The following is a 20,202-nucleotide window of genomic DNA, read 5'->3' on the forward strand; positions in this document are numbered from 1 at the left end:
GAAAACGTCTGGTCAATGGTGGCCGAGCAACTGGCTCGTCACAATGCGCCAGTCACTACTATTGATGAGCTGTGGTATCGTGTAGAAGCTGCATGGGCAGCTGTACCTGTGCACGCCATCCAAGCTCTGTTTGACTCAATGCCCAGGCGTATGAAGGCCGTTATTACGGCCAGAGGTGGTTGCTCTGGGTACTGATTTCTCAGGATCTATGCACCCAAATTGCGTGTAAATGTAATCACATGTCAGTTCTAGTATAATCTATTTCTCCAATGAATACCCGTTTATCATCTGCAATTTTAGTGGCCAGTAGTGTAGGTGTCTGGATATTTTGATCAGATAATGCAGGTACCAGAAGCAAAAACGTTCCAGCTGTCGTGGATCCGTAAAGGAGCTCTTTGCCAGATAATCGCGAATGTTTCACTACCAGTCGCCATTGATTTTAGTATGAAATTTTATCCTAGTTAGTACGAACGTATTTGAAATGTGATCTTTTCTGTTTAAGTCCCCATCTAATTGATCCCCTTAAAAAGAAATACAATATAAATTCAGCACGTTACATGATAAAATTTACTGTATATTCGTTCCTGCTAAAGGAGGTGTTTCCCGTCTGATACTACAATCTAGTTGAAATACTACTTCCTCGTCTCTGCAGTGAATTACGGATTAGTTCTAATATCCTCAGGTCTTCTAATAAATCGTGACAAGACGTACAGTTTTCTGCTGCAGTACAGCTGTATCAATGAGACTTTATTTCCTCCTCTAACTAACAGCACTTCACTGAAAAGCTCTCCTTTCTGCCACGACATTTTGCAGGATCATTTACAACAGGTGCAGGAAGACATGCGTTATCCCGGGACAGTGACTAGCTCTTAAACTGGCCTAATACATTCCGACCATAAAACCGTGTACCGATGAAGACAGTGGCAAAACAATGTGCCCTTATTCAGCGGGACAGCAGCTCAAAACCGCGTCCGGCCAAGGTGATTTATGCTTCCTGCCAGTTCCGTAAAACGCTTAAGACGAATGACAACATTGATCCTTCAAAAGAGCATGGCTGACTTTGTACCACTCTCCAAATTACCAGGTCTGCGACGGGATGTTAATACTCTCCGTTCGTTTTTCCTTCTTTCTTTACCCACTTTCAGCGGATAATGGAAGGACCAACCTTTCAGCTCCAGACTAGATAACTCAAATCCACCGAAATCCATTTATTGGCTCTTGAGTTCCTAACAGCCAAGGGGACTAATCACAGCGAAGCTGGTCGCATTGTAGCGTTTTAGATGGCGTGAAACTGGTACCAGGTGGCCACGTGACTCTGCACTCTTGACGTAACTCCTGACAGTGAAGTGATGTGCTTATGCCAGCAGGTTACATGAAATCTACGCAGTACGATATGTCGACTTGGGGGCGTGACAGAATGTCAGAAAGAAGATGTTGTGTTTGGACGTGCCCATGACCACACCGTCAATGCATTAGTTGCTGTATCAACGCTGATTGTCGAACGAGTCTAGAAAGCAATCGAGGGCACGGAACACAGCGTAAGAACAGCTATCGTAAAACTATCCTAACCAGCACGGGTCGGACATGGGTGTCAAACCTTTTCGATGACAATCGGTTTCAAATCCGAGAGCAATTGCTGCTGCCAGTGGATGCAAGTACTTTATACAGGGTGTTTCAAAAATGACCAGTATATTTGAAACGGCAATAAAAACTAAACGAGCAGCGATAGAAATACACCGTTTGTTGCAATATGCTTGGGACAACAGTACATTTTCAGGCGGACAAACTTTCGAAATTACAGTAGTTACAATTTTCAACAACAGATGGCGCTGCAAGTGATGTGAAAGATATAGAAGACAACGCAGTCTGTGGGTGCGCCATTCTGTACGTCGTCTTTCTGCTGTAAGCGTGTGCTGTTCACAACGTGCAAGTGTGCTGTAGACAACATGGTTTATTCCTTAGAACAGAGGATTTTTCTGGTGTTGGAATTCCACCGCCTAGAACACAGTGTTGTTGCAACAAGACGAAGTTTTCAACGGAGGTTTAATGTAACCAAAGGACCGAAAAGCGATACAATAAAGGATCTGTTTGAAAAATTTCAACGGACTGGGAACGTGACGGATGAACGTGCTGGAAAGGTAGGGCGACCGCGTACGGCAACCACAGAGGGCAACGCGCAGCTAGTGCAGCAGGTGATCCAACAGCGGCCTCGGGTTTCCGTTCGCCGTGTTGCAGCTGCGGTCCAAATGACGCCAACGTCCACGTATCGTCTCATGCGACAGAGTTTACACCTCTATCCATACAAAATTCAAACGCGGCAACCCCTCAGCGCCGCTACCATTGCTGCACGAGAGACATTCGCTAACGATATAGTGCACAGGATTGATGACGGCGATATGCATGTGGGCAGCATTTGGTTTACTGACGAAGCTTATTTTTACCTGGACGGCTTCGTCAATAAACAGAACTGGCGCATATGGGGAACCGAAAAGCCCCATGTTGCAGTCCCATCGGTCCTGCATCCTCAAAAAGTACTGGTCTGGGCCGCCATTTCTTCCAAAGGAATCATTGGCCCATTTTTCAGATCCGAAACGATTACTGCATCACGCTATCTGGACATTCTTCGTGAATTTGTGGCGGTACAAACTGCCTTAGACGACACTGCGAACACCTCGTGGTTTATGCAAGATGGTGCCCGGCCACATCGCACGGCCGACGTCTTTAATTTCCTGAATGAATATTTCGATGATCGTGTGATTGCTTTGGGCTATCCGAAACATACAGGAGGCGGCGTGGATTGGCCTCCCTATTCGCCAGACATGAACCCCTGTGACTTCTTTCTGTGGGGACACTTGAAAGACCAGGTGTACCGCCAGAACCCAGAAACAATTGAACAGCTGAAGCAGTACATCTCATCTGCATGTGAAGCCATTCCGCCAGACACGTTGTCAAAGGTTTCGGGTAATTTCATTCAGAGACTACGCCATATTATTGCTACGCATGGTGGATATGTGGAAAATATCGTACTATAGAGTTTCCCAGACCGCAGCGCCATCTGTTGTTGAAAATTGTAACTACTGTAATTTCTAAAGTTTGTCTGCCTGAAAATGTACTGTTGTCCCAAGCATATTGCAACAAACGGTGTATTTCTATCGCTGCTCGTTTAGTTTTTATTGCCGTTTCAAATATACCGGTCATTTTTGAAACACCCTGTATCTCAACCAGTTTCCAAGCGGTGTTTGTACGAGCGGCGTTCAATAAGTAATGCAACACTTTTTTTTCTGAAAGCAGGTTGGTTTTATTCAGGATTCCAATACACCATGTTATTACCCACTCTTTTGGCTACGAAACCTTATTTCTCAACATAATCTCCGTTCAATGTGACGGTCCACCGCTACTTCACGGGGAGGGCCTACATGCCTTCATGGTACCACTCTACATGTCGGCATCGGAGACGAAGTCTTGCTGCATCAATAATCTCCCCATCATCCACGTACTGATTCCCGCGGAGTGTGTGCTTCATTGGGCCAAGCGGATGGAAGTCTGCGGGTGCGAGATCCGGGCTGTAGGGTGGATGAGGAAGAACAGTCCAATGAGGTTTTGTGGACGAGAGTGTCAGCACTGCCAACAGACACGTCCAGTAGCGCAGCCAGGTGTTTCATTGTGATCCACAGATCACATCGGATGAGAGTGTCCGCACGTTCCAACACTGCAGGAGTCACAGCTGTGTGCAGCCGGCGGGCACATGGGAGACCGGAAAGGTTTGCACGACCTTGTTGCGATGACAGACGCTTTTCCCGATGACTCACCGTGCTTCTGTTCACTGCCGGTCTCCGTAACATTCTGCAAGCGCCTATGAATATCCGCGATGCTCAGGTTTTCCACCAAAAGAAACTCAATGAGAGCGCTATTCTTGGAACACACTTCCGTCATAGACGCCATTTTGAAGGCCTAACGTAACTTCATGAAAGTGTAGGGGCTAAAGCGGGAATATTCCACCATATCCTACAACGAATTCCTCATTTTTTCAACCGAAATTGATCGAACGATCGTGGCCCAGTGAGATGGTGCATTGTCATCCATAAAAATTCCATCGTTGTTTGGGAACATGAACTCCGTGAATCGCTGTAAATGGTCTTCAATTAGCCGAATTTCCAATCAATGATCGGTTCAGTTGGACCAGAATACATAGTCCATTCGTTACAAACACAGCCCACACCATCATGGAGCCACGACCAGCTTGCACAGCCTAGTTGGCAGGTTGGGTTCATGGCTTCATGGGGCCTGCGCCATACTTTAACTATATCATCAGCTCTTACCAAATGAAATCGGACTCATCTAACCGAGTCACGGTTTTCCAATCATCTAGAGTTCAAACGAAATGGTCCCGAGCCCAGGTGAGGCGCTGCAGCGATTTCGTACTGTCGGCAAAGGCACCCGCGGGGGTCGTCTGCTGCCACAGATCATTAACGCCAAATTTCGCCGTACTGTCCTAACGGATACGTTTGTCGTAGGCACAACATTGATTTTTTCGGTTACTTCACGCAGTGTTGTTTGTCTGTTAGCACTGACAACTTTATGCAAACGCCGCTGCTCTCGGTCGTTAAGTGATGGCTATCGGGCACCGCGTTGCCCTTGGAAGAGAAATGCCTGAAATTTGGTATTCTCGGCACACTCTTGACACTGTGGATCTCGGAATATTGAACTCCGAAATGAAATGTCCCACACGCCTAGCTTCAACTACTATACCGCGTTCAAAGCCTGGTAGCCCCTGTCGTGCGGCCACGTCGGACACATTTTCACATGAACCACCTGAATACGAGTGACAGCTCCGCTAATTAACTGCCATTTCGTACCTTGCGGACGCGACACTACCGTCGTCTGGATAAGAGCATATCGCTATCCCATGACTTTAGTCACCTCATTGTGCTGCTTTGCCGGCCGCTGTGGCCGAGCGGTTCTAGGCGCTTCAGTCCGGAACCGCGCTGCTGGTACAGTCGCAGGTTCCAATCCTGCCTCGGGCATGGATGTGTGTGATGTCCTTAGGTTAGTTAGGTTTAGTACTTCTGATGACCTCAGATGTTAAGTTCCATAGTGCTTGGAGCCCTTTTTTTGTGCTGCTTTCCAGTTGAATCGAAACAGATTTCGAAGCTATATGTCTCCATCTTTAGGCACAATGTTAATGACTCGATCCATACAGGTTGTTTTAGGAGGAACGGTAAATAATTTACGGGATGGTTTTATACGCTAATTCGAACAAAACTCCCGTATGATGTATCATATTTTTAATGGTGCCTGAGATACAGTTGTTTGTAGTCCAAACAAATACTCACAGAAGGTGTTATGGAAAAGCAAACGATTCAGTTTAAAGCTGATTTTCATACATTCCACCATGCTTCAACGGGCTTTCGAACTCTCTTGAAAATATCATGTACAGGTTTGATGAGGTGGTATTAGCGTTCTTTCATTGGGGCAGTCCTATTCACAATCCGAACGATCTTACTTTTTTTTATTTCGCCTTTCAACCGATCATTGATTGGAAATGGTTAAGTTCGGCTAATTGAAGACCATTTACAGCGATTCACGGAGTTCATATTCCCAAACAACGATGGAATTTTTATCGATGACAGTGCACCATCTCACTGGGCCACGATCGTTCGATCAATTTCGGTTGAAAAAATGAGGAATTCGTTGTAGGATATGGTGGAATATTCCCGCTTTAGCCCCTACAGTTTCATGAAGTTCCGTTAGGCCTTCAAAATGGCGTCTATGACGGACGTGTGTTCCAAACTCATTGAGTTTCTTTTGGGGGAAAACCTGAGCATCGCAGATATTCATAGGCGCTTGCAGAATGTTACGGAGATCTGGCAGTGAACAGAAGCACGGTGAGTCATCGGGAAAAGCGTCTGTCATCATCGCAACAAGGTTTGGGACCTTGGTGACTAAGAAACGTGAACATTTCTGCCGATCCATTTTCCAGAGAATGTTGGGTTTAGATGATGCGTCACTACTACAATGTGCAGGGTCCCAGTCACACTGGAGGACCCTCTTCCAAAAACTCTGGAAATTCGCTTTCATGGATGTCTGGATAATAAGATCTTGCGAAATGACGCGCTAACACATCAGGCCCAGTCAAATACGTGTCTATCATACTACACCACTCATTTACAGAGAAGTGATCTTTAAAATATGTGACGACAGAGGCACGTGGGTGTCTTTCGCACCAAAGTGGCTTCACAAATGAACAGTATTAATTGGATTATTCGGTGATTTGCAATTAGCCACCTACAAAATACCAGTCGTATACCTTCATCTCATGCTCAAAAAGTTTGAATGCTCTGTTAATGATCAGGGAAGAGTTTGTGCATACGAAATGTTCGCTATACTTTTGTACGTGGAACACTGATACGTGTAGAGTTTGTGGTTGTCTAAGAACTGCGTTCTACAGACTGAATAACGCCTTCTACTTCATCCACAATATTGATTTGCACGTTCAGATCAATACGAGTGCAGGGCGCTGCACTAGTCTTATGCAGTTTAATGGCAACACGAGTAAACTACTTGAATCTGGTACACTGCATTTAGGAAATAGTCTACCGTATTGTCTACAAGCAGCATCAGCGTTTCCTTTACAAAAGCCGTACATAGATACCATATCGGCATACTCAGCATTTGTAAATACGTGCGTGATGCTTAAACGATACAGTAGAATTTGCCAAAAAATAACAATCACAGTTGAAAAACTGAGTAATGTAAACTCAACCACAACTTCCAAAGTAGAACTTTAAAACAAAAATGATAATTGATAAAAATGGTTCAAATGGCTCTGAGCACTATGGGACTCAACTACTGTGGTCATAAGTCCCCTAGAACTTAGAATTACTTAAACCTAACTAACCTAAGGACAGCACACAACACCCAGCCATCACGAGGCAGAGAAAATCCCTGACCCCGCCGGGAATCGAACCCGGGAACCCGGGCGTGGGAAGCGAGAACGCTACCGCACGACAACGAGATGCGGGCGATAATTGATAAATACACCGATAATGAGGTAAGAGTCTGACGCTCAACGGGAGTTTTTGACTGCGATAAAGAGCAAGTTATTGGAAACAGAAAGCACGTTTGTTTGTCTTAGTCGGCTGAAAAATCTTGTCGTTGCCCCACGTTAGAATTAGTATGTCTGTTGTGAATCCCGTCAGCTGAAAGGTAAGGACCGTGATCCAGTTTCTTCTTGCAAATGGAAACACACCATCCCAGTCTGTTAACGAAACCGGAACTATTCATGGGGATGATGTGATGTATCCTACGAACATGTACAACTGATGTCGGGAGTTCAAGGCTGGCAGAACGATTCATCATGACGGACAAAGGAGGCTGATGAGATGGTGAACAAAATCGAAGAAATGATTCGTGACGGCCATCGATTGACTTTCGACGAGATTGATGCAATGTTCCAGAAACCTCCAGATCTCTTCTGCAGGAAACCATTGCCGTAATCACGTGATTTTCGAAAATTATGGTGCGACGTACGCACCGAAACAGATCACAGATTAGTACAAAGTCAGCAGAAGCGCGTCTTCACGTGAATTTCTCTAGATCATCTAACTGGAAAGTGAACAATTCCTTGACCTTACTGTGCCTGTCGACGAAACATGGGTGTCCCACTACACCCCTGTGATGAAATGACAATCAATGCAGTGGCGACATCCCTCCTTACCATAGGCGAAAAAATTTTAAACCTTTGTTTCACACCGAAAAATAATAGCCTCTGTCTTTTGAGACAGACAGTAAACGAATTCTCCGCATTGAATTTTTGCCCCCAGAGGAGGGGGGAAGGGGAGGTAAGGAAACATTCTGTGTGGTACTGTGAAACCTAAATAAAACTACAGAGTGCGATAGAGGACAAAAGAAGTGACTGTTAACGAAGTGAGTGTCGTTAATGCCTGACAATGCGTGTCACCAAACGGCCAACGCAACAATGCTACTCTTGAAGTCATTCGGTTTGGACGTCATCAGTCACCGCACTTGATAGCCCTGATCTGCAACTTCACAGTTTCCTCTTTTCACCTCTCTAGAGTTAATTACGGGCAGAAAAAGGTTTCCTGTTGACGATGAGGTAGACAATGTCGCCGGCTGCTGTGGCCGAGCGCTTCTAGGCGCTTCAGTCCGGAACCGCGCTGCTGCTACGTTCGCAGGTTCTAATTCTGCCTCGGGCTTGAATGTGTGTGATGTCCTTAGGGTAGTTAGGTTTAAATAGTTCTAAGTCTAGAGGACTGATGACCTCTGTTAAGTCCCATAGTGCTTAAAGTCATTTGAACTATTTTTAGACAATGCCATCAAACAATGGGCCAAAGAGGCAGCGGAAGAATTTGTTGACGAAGTATCAGAAAGCTCATCCCTTAGATCGGAAGTCCGCTGAGAACGACTACGTCGAAGTATAGCGTTTGATGTGCATTACTCAAATCGTGCATTTTCGTAAAAGTATTGCCTTTTGGATTATTAAACCATTAAATACGCCATTTCTCGACATGCTTTATTCAAGTTAGTCTATAGTACCACCTCCTTAAATACAAAGTCTCAAGGATAAGGTCATCTTATTGGGAAATGAGGTCACAAGTTGTTCATCGTTTCAAGAATATACGGAAACAAATTCAGGCCAAATGTAACACACACGTCACAGTATAGGGTGCCCAAGCAATCGTGTTATTAGCCTACACAGTGAACCTCCCCCTTCTGGCGACGATTATAAAGATGACGAATGGCATCCTGCGAGAGATCGTCCCAAGCGTCTTGTGCCTTTTGTTGCAATTCGGCAATGGTTCTTATAGATCTTGCAGAGCGAATAAGCTTCTGTTTCAAAGTGTGCAATAAATATTCAGTAGACGAGATATTTGGTGATCCTGCTCTCCAGCACAGTGGTTGTACAGCACGAAGAGCACAGTGCGCCGCAGCAGCCGTTATGTGTACGAGCACTGTCCTGCTGCAAAAGCATATCACCTTCCTATCGAAGAAATGCAGGCGGCGGACTGACCTTGGCTGTCCCTTCGGCCGCCCTGGCTCGAAGACGCGCTGGACTCGGTGCTGCCCGCGTCGGCCGACGAGAGCGCCAGCCCGGCGCCGAGCGAGTTGCGCATGCGCCGCCGCAGCTTGGGCATATCGAAGGGCAGGTCAGCGAGGTCCACGGAGGAGGCGTCGCTGCTGCGTGCCGCGCCGCCGCCCCCGCCGCCTATGACGTCACCGCCCGCCTCCCCCGCTGTCGCGGCCGGCGCCACGGAAGTCGCCGTCCCGGGAGCCCTGGGGTCGCCCAGGAGCTGCTGCTGTTGCAGCTGCAGTTGGCGCTGCCGCCGGCGCAACTTGGGCATGTCGAACGGCAGCTCCGAGAAGTCGCCGGCCGCCTGAAAGTAACTGCTCTCACCACTCTGGACAATCGAAATCTCAGAAATTAACCTGCTTTCGAACTTAAAAGACACTTAACGGTCCACCTTCTATCGCGATAGCTCTCTCTTCCACATACTTGTCTGCAGCTCAGTCGCCGGCCGCGGTGGTCTAGCGGTTCTAGGCGCTCAGTTCGGAACCGCGCGACTGCTACGGTCGCAGGTTCGAATCCTGCCTCGGGCATGGATGTGTGTGATGTCCTTAGGTTAGTTAGGTTTAACTAGTTCTAAGTTCTAGGGGACTAATAACCTCAGAAGTTGAGTCCCATAGTGCTCAGAGCCATTTGAACCATTTGCAGCTCAGTCTATTAATCGTCCCGGCAGCTTTCCAACCTCCTTGTCTACAGAGCCATATTTTCAAGCTCCCTGCTCTTTCTTAACAGGTTCTGTCATTTTAAATGTCAACATTTTAGATTGGCTTTACCATGGCTTGACATTACAAGTTTACTATTACCAATCAAATTGGCTGGTAACAGTGAAATTGTAGCCTCAATGTAAAGGGTCGCCATAAGTCAGTTGTCAAAAACGCTGTTGGTGCACTAACACTAGAGAAACTACAAATTTATCAACGTCACAGAAACAGATGTAGAGGTCAGTGAACCCACAATAGATGCTCAAAGTAGTTTCTGTGGTGGTGCAAGCAAACATAGCATCTTTTCAACACTGATTTGCAAATTTTGTCACAAATATTTCTAGATTGTAGGTTTTCAAATTGTGACTGGGTCAACTCCTTCAAACTTTCGACATCACGTATCTTGAGAAATAAACCTCATATTCTAGCATATCTCAAACTGAAAAATCCATGGGTGCAATATCTGTGGAGACTATTCAGTAGTCCTGCGTCTATCAAAGTTTTCATTCAGAGAGTCTCTCACAGTAACTCCATAATACGGTGTTACTCCAGCATCTTTTCCTTAACAGGCAGTAGATGGTCAAAAAGTGAACTTTGTCCAGTTGTCTTAACACTTCTTGAAACATGTTTAAGTAATCTGCAGACTTTGCAATTCCCGTTTTTAAAAAAGGCCCAGACAGCCTACCACTGAAAATCTCTGCCCGTCCTCTCTTGTCATGAGAGTTTAACTCTTGTTTCCATCGTCACACAGGCCTTCGTAGAAGCCTAGTAGACACATGTGTGTCTTAACTCTGCCATTCACCTTAAAAATCACTTCTTAGCCCCAAATAATGCTTTTGTAAAATTCGGGCTCTGCTTCTTAGCGGACTATGTTCAACTCACAGAATTCCATACACCTATCCGGATCATCTTCATCTACACCTTTAAGCAACGTAGGCCTATGTTGTCTCAATTTCAGCATTTAGTGAGTCCTTCGTAGCCTTGTTCTTGGTATTTCATACTCCTTGCACGCTTTTCTTTGATATACGCTCGGTGATTGCATAAAACATTGGACAATAACATTAACATCCTCATCTTTGGTAACAGACTTCGGCCTACCTGTATGAAGAAGTTCCACTATCGTCTGGGATGTTTCGAAAACGTGCCACAAACAAACCAGAAACATCATTGTAATTTTGGTCATATTTCCACCACATTTGAAAAACAAATACATGCCGTTCTGTAGTTAACTTTATGTTCATTGTTTCTCAGGTAACAACAAATAAAAACCGAATTACTCAGGGTCACAAATCACTACCACTACGACAGGCATAACAGAGTCTAAGGATTGCTACTGAGAACTGACTTAGGGCCCATCCTGCAAAGGTATGGTCACTGTCATTTCAGTATTCTCCTTTGTCACTATCCCTTCGGTTTCTGAGAATATGGCAATACTAAAATTGTCTTCAAAAGTCTTAGATTACAATATAATATTGATATTATTGCTATAACTGATGTCTGCTGTTATCAGTACTGCATTATTATTATTATTATTATTATTATTATTATTATTAGACTATTTAGTAGGGTAATATGGGGTAAAGTGGCCACTCTCAGAGAAACTGAATTTCACAAAACCATTGTAGCAGCTTGCCTCTTACGTATTTTTAATCTACACGTTGTAATGTAGCACACAAAACATTTGAAAGCGAAAAAGAAAATAATGTGTAGCAACTATACGCATTTTTCTGGAGGCATACATAGTGGACAATTTTCTTTGTATAGGGGGCTGGAAAGAGGTGGTGTTATGATTTTCGGGCATGTTTTGATGTTTCTTGGGCATCTTGGTGGTCTAATATCTGAAACAATTCCAAGCGGCTGGAGTAAAAAACATTTTTATGCGGTGTTATGCACGATATTTGAAAGTACCTAACTACTTTTGCAGTAAACACGCAGACCACTTTTCCCAACGAATAGCGGGGTCACTTTTCCCTATCGGACACCATTTCCGCAGCCGGCCGAAGTGGCCGTGCGGTTAAGGGCGCTGCAGTCTGGAACTGCAAGACCGCTACGGTCGCAGGTTCGAATCCTGCCTCGGGCATGGATGTTTGTGATGTCCTTAGGTTAGTTAGGTTTAACTAGTTCTAAGTTCTAGGGGACTAATAACCTCAACAGTTGAGTCCCATAGTGCTCAGAGCCATTTGAACCATTTGAACACCATTTCCGCATTAGTGGTTCAGAGATGAAACTATCGAACCGAAAGAAACAGCACGTAACTATATTTTTAGGCCAAAAGACGTTGTTTAAACTTTGGTATGGTAAAAACATATTACTGTAAGTAGACGAACAATACATTGCTCGAAAGAATCACGGGAATATGCGCATCGGCTACCGATATGTTAATCTATTTTGATACAGGCGATACCTGTGGTCTTATTGCATAGATCGAGATGATCGCTTTCAGTGTATGCAACAACTAAAGTTATTCACCACCTTTCGGCAGTGCTATGCATTACAATGTCAGCTGACCCGTCAGATGTGAGTGAGTACCAGTGCAGCAGTGTCGTCTAGTGAGATACACAGATGAAAGTTGTCATTTGTGGATGTTGTATTGAACCAAGCACGTGCAGTGCGGCATCTTAATGAAGTGCAAATTGTAAGGGCAGTCTGATTCAAGAAGAATGGACTTTCCTTGGTATTGTTGGAGATGCCAATGTCTCGACACGTGTCATCCATAGGTGGCGTACACGCTACAGGAAAACAGGTCAGTACACAAAGCGAGTTGGACAGAATCGTCGACCCATGACAACCCCACGTTAAGAACGACATCTGGCCATCTGTGCCTTGCGGCTTCGCACGGCTACCGCCAGAGCACTGCGATACGATCTCATAAGGGTGACTGGAGTCATTTTTCCCGATCACACTGCAATGAACAGGTTACGAGAAAGTACCTTATAATATCACATTTTATTACAGAAATAACTGTGTCAGATACTGTGCTGTGTGTAAGAACCAGAGACCTTACACATTGCACAAGAAAAGCGAACATTATCATTGCGTTGTCTCTGATTTTTATTACCTCTGTTCCTGAATGTAATGTTAATGACTCCGATTTTGTTCTTGCTCTGATACAGACGAAGGGAATCTATGATTGTGAATATTACGTATTACAACTCTATTTCAAATTCTGAAGGTGGCAGGGGTCAAATACAGGGAGCGAAAGGCTATTTACAATTTGTACAGAAACCAGATGGCAGTTATAAGAGTCGAGGGGTATGAAAGGGAAGCAGTGGTTGGGAAGGGAGTGAGACAGGGTTGTAGCCTATCCCCGATGTTATTCAATCTGTATATTGAGCAAGCAGTAAAGAAAACAAAAGAAAAATTCGGAGTAGCAATTAAAATCCATGGAGAAGAAATAAAGCCGACCGGAGTGGCCGAGCGGTTCTAGGCGCTACAGTCTGGAACTGTGCGACCGCTACGGTCGCAGGTTCGAATCCTGCCTCGGGCATGGGTGTGCGTGATGTTTTTAGGTTAGTTAGGTTTAAGTAGTTCTATGTTCTAGGGGACTGATGACCTCAGAAGTTAAGTCCCATAGTGCTCAGAGCCATTTGAACCATTTTGAAGAAATAAAAACTTCGCGGGTTGGCGATGACATTGTAGTTCTGTCAGAGACAGCAAAGGACCTGGAAGAGCAGCTGAACGGAATGAACAGTGTCTTGAAAGGAGGGTATAAGATGAACATCAACGAAGGCAAAACGAGGATAATGGCATGTAGTCGAATTAATTCGGGTGATGCTGAGGGAATTAGATTGGGAAATGAGACACTTAAAGTAGTAAAGGAGTTTTGCTATTTGGGGAGCAAAATAACTGATGATGGTCGAAGTAGAGCGGATATAAAATGTAGACTATTTACAATTTGCGTTTCTAAAGAAGAGAAATTTGTTAACATCGAGTATAGATTTAAGTGTCAGGAAGTCGTTTCTGAAAGTATTTGTATGGAGTGTAGCCATGTACGGAAGTGAAACATGGACAATAAATAGTTTAGTCAAGAGGAGAATATAAGCTTTCGAAATGTGGTGCTACAGAAGAATGCTGAAGATTAGATGGGTAGATCACATAACTAATGACGACGTACTGAATAGAGTTGGGGAGAAGAGAAATTTGTGGCACTACTTGACTAGGAGAAGGGATCGGTTGGCATGACATGTTCTGAGGCATCAAGGGCTCACAAATTTAGTATTGGAAGGGAGCGTGGAGGGTAAAACTCATAGAGGCAGACCAAGAGATGAATACACTAAGCAGATTCAGAAGGATGTTGGTTGCAGTAGGTACAGGGAGATGAAGAAGCTTGCACAGGATAGAGTAGCATCGAGAGCTGCATCAAACCAGTCTCAGGACTGAAGACCATAACAACAACAACAACAACAACAAGGTATTACAACTCGATAGCAAGAATAAAAGTTGTGTTCGAGGAGAAAGTAAACAAGTGCTCATTTCCGATAAATAATAAGGTGAAATTCGAACGTAAGTATTACTCTAATTACTATAGAAAGTTTCAGCTACACTATGTCGATGTGGAGTCGGAGAGATGCTGGGGTGATCGGCGAACGAACCCGCAGATAAAGGCGGCGACTTTCAACGGACTCAAGAGCACGCAAGAAGAAATCTGCCACAGTTGTTTACCAACATATTACGCCACGACAAAACACACACACATATGGCGAGTTTAGTTTCAATGGAAATTTCAACACACCATTTGAGAACCAAGAATACATGCCAATCTTGTCTATAAAACCTTAAAATGCACTAAAAGTAACGATATAACGTTGCAATCCAGACGCTGTATTTGTATGCGGAGGGCATCAACTGGGCTCTCTTGCGACGGCTGGACACTCAAGCAATGGAATGGCCGGCGGTGGGTACCGACCTGAATCCACCGAGTAGTGTGGGACATGCTTGACAGGCGTATTTGTGGCCGTCCTGTTCCATCAAATCCTCTCCAAGAACTCTCGAGAGCTCTCTTTAAAAATGGGAACGGATGCTACAGGATGACCCTCGTATGCAGCATGTCACGTATGTATCAGGAGGTGATAAACGCTCACAAAGGGGATACATTTACTGATGCTCTCAGGATGAAGGGTTGAATGATTGTTTCCGCTTCGTTTTCGACACCTGTTGGAAATTTCAGGTCTTGTTATGTAAATTAACGATGATGTAATGGTGTTTTGTTGTGTTCTTCATTTGTGAAATAGAAAGGTACAATTTGGTAACATACCAAGTCGTCAATTATTACTGAATGGAGTATGCCAGACACCCAAGTTCATGCTGCCTAATTATTTTGAGCAGTGTATAAATGAGTCAGCCATAGTAGAATTCACAAAAGTTCTACTTGATGCTCTTGATAAAGATGAGTGTGTCACAGGCATATTTTTGAATCTTTCTAAGGCGTTTGATACAGTCGATCGTAAGATTCTATTAAATAAATTAGACGCTTTAGGAATAAGAGGGGTAACTAATGACTGGTTTCGCTCATACCTAGCAGATAGGGTACAAAGAGTAGAGATAACACGTCCTTCGAATAGATCTAAACATTTAGTAAAAAGCTTATCAGAACCCAAATACGAGTACTTTAATATAGGGGTTCCGCAAGGTAGCATATTAGGACCAGTACTGTTCTTGATACACATCAATGACTTTCCCAGTAGTGTTACTCATGGTGAAAAAATCCTCTTCGCTGATTGCAGCAATATTATACTCACTGAGAAAACAAGAGAACTCCTTGCTGAGAAAGCAAATGAAACTCTCAAGGAAGTTTATGATTGGCCAATAAGTAATAAAGTGACATTGAACATAAAGAAAACTAATGCCATGAATTATAAAATATCCAACATTCCACATAACACCTTTACTTTATATTTTTTCCTTCTTTTTTCGTTTCTAGAAATACTTACCCCCAAGCTACGCATAGCACAATACTAACACCTCTTCCTCTTTCTGAGCTCAACATCTCACTCATTATGGAGGGATGCTGACTCAGCTTTTGAGGATAGCAAACGGGAAGTTGCAGTACAGAAAATGGCTCAGAGATTACCAGTGTGTGTGTGTGTGTGTGTGTGTGTGTGTGTGTGTGTGTGTGTGTGTGTAGTGAGCGAAGTGTTATGAAACAATGTGTGTATAGAGTGTGCAGTGACTGATAGTGAGATATGAGTGAACAATGTGACATTACATTATTTAATAAGTTATTTGTAAAAAAAGTATTGTATACCAGGAGTAAATCTAATGATTGTCTCTAACTAGAAGCCTGTAAATATATGTGTATACGAATTAGCTTATTTTAAATTGATCTAAATTTGTAAATACTTTGACATGTCCTATATCCTTGTAAAAAGAGATCTGCGGATGAATAAAGCTGCTGCTACTGCTACTACTACTACTACTACTACTACTTACTTTACATAAGACGACTGAAATCCAAAAATAACGAAACAACCTTTCTCTGCCAAACTCACTGGCAACAACGATGGAGGGCACCAGAACTAGTCTGACTACTTCTCAGCAGGCGTCAGCACTGTTCAGGGCAAAAAATATGCAATGGCCACTTTCCACGCTCTGAGCAGTTTACCTCACCTTCCCTCATTATTATTATTTTATCATCCACTATTGCTGTGTTGGGAATTATAATCTACCTGACAAAAAATGGTTCAAATGGCTCTGAGCACTATGGGACTTAACATCTATGGTCATCAGTCCCCTAGAACTTAGAACTACTTAAACCTAACTAACCTAAGAACAGCACACAACACCCAGTCATCAAGAGGCAGAGAAAATCCCTGACCCCACCGGGAATCGAACCCGGGAACCCGGGCGTGGGAAGCGAGAACGCTACCGCACGACCACGAGCTGCGGACTAATCTACCTGACAATAATATTTCAGATACACATAACTTAACCACAAGGGCACATGAAGAATTGAAATATTTTGTAATATTTATTGGTAGGTATTTTTCCTGATCGAAAGTCAAAGTGCTCCAGAAGGGAGTAATCTGCTAAGGCTGAATAGAACAACAAATACATAAAACAAAACAATTTATTACTGTTTTTCCATGACTGAATTCGTGGATGAGCCATATGTTAACACGGAGGAAGATTGCAGCACGACGACTTCAGCAAAAGAAGTCTTCTGAGGCATCGCGATGTTGAAACCTTCCTCTGCGCCGGAGCGTGCTTTGCTGCCAGCGGTCCGACGACAGAGCGTGGCTGAGAGAGTACACTCACGTGGTGGTGCTGGTGGCCGGTGCGCGACTCTATGGAGATGCCGCTGTCGGAGCCCTGGACCTCGGCCTCGCCCGACGACTGGTGGAGGCCCATCAGGTTGATCAGGTTGCGGTTCTGCGGCGCCCGCTGCCGCTTCGCGAACCGCCCTTCCGCCTGCGTCACTGCGCCGCCGGGCCTGCCGAACACCGCCTTCTACCGTAACTGTTGACACTCGAAGCCACATAAACTGTTACCCTATTCCCATACCGCCTGAGCGTGGACAGGCCGACTTCTACAGTCTGGAAGTCCGTCGCGGTCGGGACTTAGGGGGAGTGGGGTGCAACATTACCGATCGTGGACAAGCACCGAACATGACTTTAGGATAGGATTAGTTGTAGGACTTAGATTTAGGCACTATGTCTAGGAACCTGCAGCGACTAACATCTAGGCCTGTCCAGTGTCAGGGGCACGCTCATTTTGTTTAGCTCAATGAGCAAGGCTCTATAAGTAGGTTTATACTTTTGACTGACACATATGTAACGCTGTAGGCATTAGTAACTAGTTAATAGTTAGGTTTATTAAGTAATTCACATAAAATCGAAATCAACTAACTTTTCCCATTGAAATTATCCTGTAGATCACTTTACTAACTAGTTACTTAAATATAACTTAAGATTTAGCTGCAATAATAACCATTGTATCATCATCTGGACTCACTAATCGTATAAGGTAGTGGGTTAAAACTGTATAATTATTAAGATTTGGAAATAAAGATTAAAAAAAACTGTTAAAAAGGAGAAGAGCGATAAAATAGTTGAACTAATGGGGATTCACGTAGGAAATAAATCTGAAATTAAACGTAGGGGGAAGAACTTTGGCAGGAACTGTGGGATAACGACGAGACGGATCGTAGCACGCACGAACTGTTGCCCAATATTATGGAGCGATTACGGCTCAAATACTTCAAGCCACCAAGAGGACTGCTGCACTTCCTTACCGGACATGGACCCTACCCAGCATACCTATGCCGGTTTGGGAAGCGGGCTACACCAACGTGTGACTGTGCAGTCATACAGGGCACCCCAGACCATTTGGTGTACGAGTGTCACCTCTTCGACGATGTAGCGGCACAATTAAGACAACAACTACCAAATCACGACACGTACCACCCGTTCAGGCAAGAGGACCATTTTCAAACCCTAAACAAACTTTCCAATGAAATATCGAGCAAAGTTTAAACAATTTTTAAGGAACAGTCAATAACATACTAAACCCGATTGAGACTCTGTACACCTGTCCTATTCCGCCGCGGCGTGGACTTGACCAGCCGCTTCACGGCTGAGATGCGCCACGTCTCGGGGTAAGGGGAGGGTGCACATTCAGACTGATCGAGCCACTCACCGGACCTGACAGTAGGAATAAGTATTAGCTTAGACGTAGCATAAGATAGAATAACAACATTGGCATAGAACTGCAGCGATTCAAACATGCTGGGCCAGCCCGATGGCCACTGGGATTAGCTCGGTGGGCACGGCCAAAACGTAGGTTTATAACACGCTGGCACACCTGTAACGATGCAGGTAGAGTAGAGCAGTTACCCAAGTAGTGAATACACAATAATATCAGCTACAAGAACGTAGCAATAAAAGAAATATGTAGAATAAGACATCAGTAGAACTAGAAAAGCCCATAGTAAAAATAGAAATAAAATTTCCCAGAGGCTAATAGAGATGAGCTACAGTATTGTAAATAAGTATATATATCAGGACCCACTAATGTATTAGGTGGTGGGTTAATACACTACTGGCCATTAAAATTGCTACACCACGAAGATGACGTGCTACAGACGCGAAATTTAACCGACAGGACGAAGATGCTGTAATACGCAAATGATTAGCTTTTCAGAGCATTCACACAAGGTTGGCGCCGGTGGCGACACCTACAACGTGCTGACATGAGGAAAGTTTCCAACCGATTTCTCATACACAAACAGCAGTTGACCGGCGTTGCCTGGTGAAACGTTGTTGTGATGCCTCTTGTAAGGAGGAGAAATGCGTACCATCACGTTTCCGACTTTGATAAAGGTCGGATTGTTGCGTATCGCGATTGCGGTTTATCATATCGCGACATTGCTGCTCGTGTTGTTCGAGATCCAATGACTGTTAGCAGAATATGGAATCGGTGGGTTCAGGAGGGTAATAAGGAACGCCGTGCTGGATCCCAACGGCCTCGTATCACTAGCAGTCGAGATGACAGGCACGTTATCCACATGGCTGTAACGGATTGTGCAGCCACCTCTCGATCCCTGAGTCAACAGATGGGGACTTTTGAAAGACAACAACCATCTGCACGAACAGTTCGACGACGTTTGCAGCAGCATGGACTATCAACTCGGAGACCATGGCTGCGGTTACCCTCGACGCTGCATCAGAGACAGGAGCGCCTGCGATGGTGTACTCAACGACGAACCTGGGTCCACGAATGGCAAAACGTCATTTTTTCGGATGAATCCAGGTTCTGTTTACAGCATCACGATGGTCGCATCCGTGTTTGGTGACATCGAGGTGAACGCACATTGGAAGCGTGTATTCGTCATCGCCATACTGGCGTATCACCCGGCTTGATGGTATGGGGTGCCATTGGTTACACGTCTCGATCACCTCTTGTTCGCACTGACTTCACTTTGAACAGTGGACGTTATATTTCAGATGTGTTACGACCCGTGGCCCTACCCTTGATTCGATCCCTGCGAAAACCTACATTTCAGCAGGATAATGCACGACCGCATGTTGCAGTTCCTGTACGGGCCTTTCTGGATACAGAAAATGTTCGACTGCTGCCCTGGCCAGCACATTCTCCAAATCTCTCACCAATTGAAAACGCCTGGTCAATGGTGGCCGATCAACTGCTCGTCACAATACTCCAGTCACTACTCTTGATGAACTGTGGTATCGTGTTGAAGCTGCATGGGCAGCTGTACCTGTACACACCATCCAAGTTCTGTTTAACTCAATGCCCAGGCGTATGAAGGCCGTTATTACGGCCAGAGCTGGTTGTCCTGGGTACTGATTTCTCAGGATGTAGGCACCCAAATTGCATGAAAATGTAATCACATGTCAGTTCTAGAATAATATATTTGTCCAATAAATATCCGTTTATCATCTGCATTTCGTCTTGGTGCAG

The 20,202-nt window shown here is 44.6% G+C and overlaps 1 protein-coding gene across 1 annotated transcript in view; it reads right to left on the bottom strand.

The window, feature by feature from the left end:
* Positions 1–20,202, bottom strand: part of LOC126199650 (uncharacterized) — a 584,284-nt gene that overhangs the window by 71,138 nt on the left and 492,944 nt on the right. Inside the window, exons 14-16 of the mRNA XM_049936577.1 lie at positions 18,207–18,218; positions 17,041–17,172; positions 9,032–9,395 (exon numbers count right to left, since the gene is read on the bottom strand). Of these exons, the coding sequence (XP_049792534.1) occupies positions 9,032–9,395; positions 17,041–17,172; positions 18,207–18,218 (508 nt within the window). The remainder of the gene's footprint in view (positions 1–9,031; positions 9,396–17,040; positions 17,173–18,206; positions 18,219–20,202) is intronic.

Source organism: Schistocerca nitens, chromosome 8, assembly GCF_023898315.1.
Source record: "Schistocerca nitens isolate TAMUIC-IGC-003100 chromosome 8, iqSchNite1.1, whole genome shotgun sequence".
NCBI lineage: Eukaryota > Metazoa > Arthropoda > Insecta > Orthoptera > Acrididae > Schistocerca > Schistocerca nitens.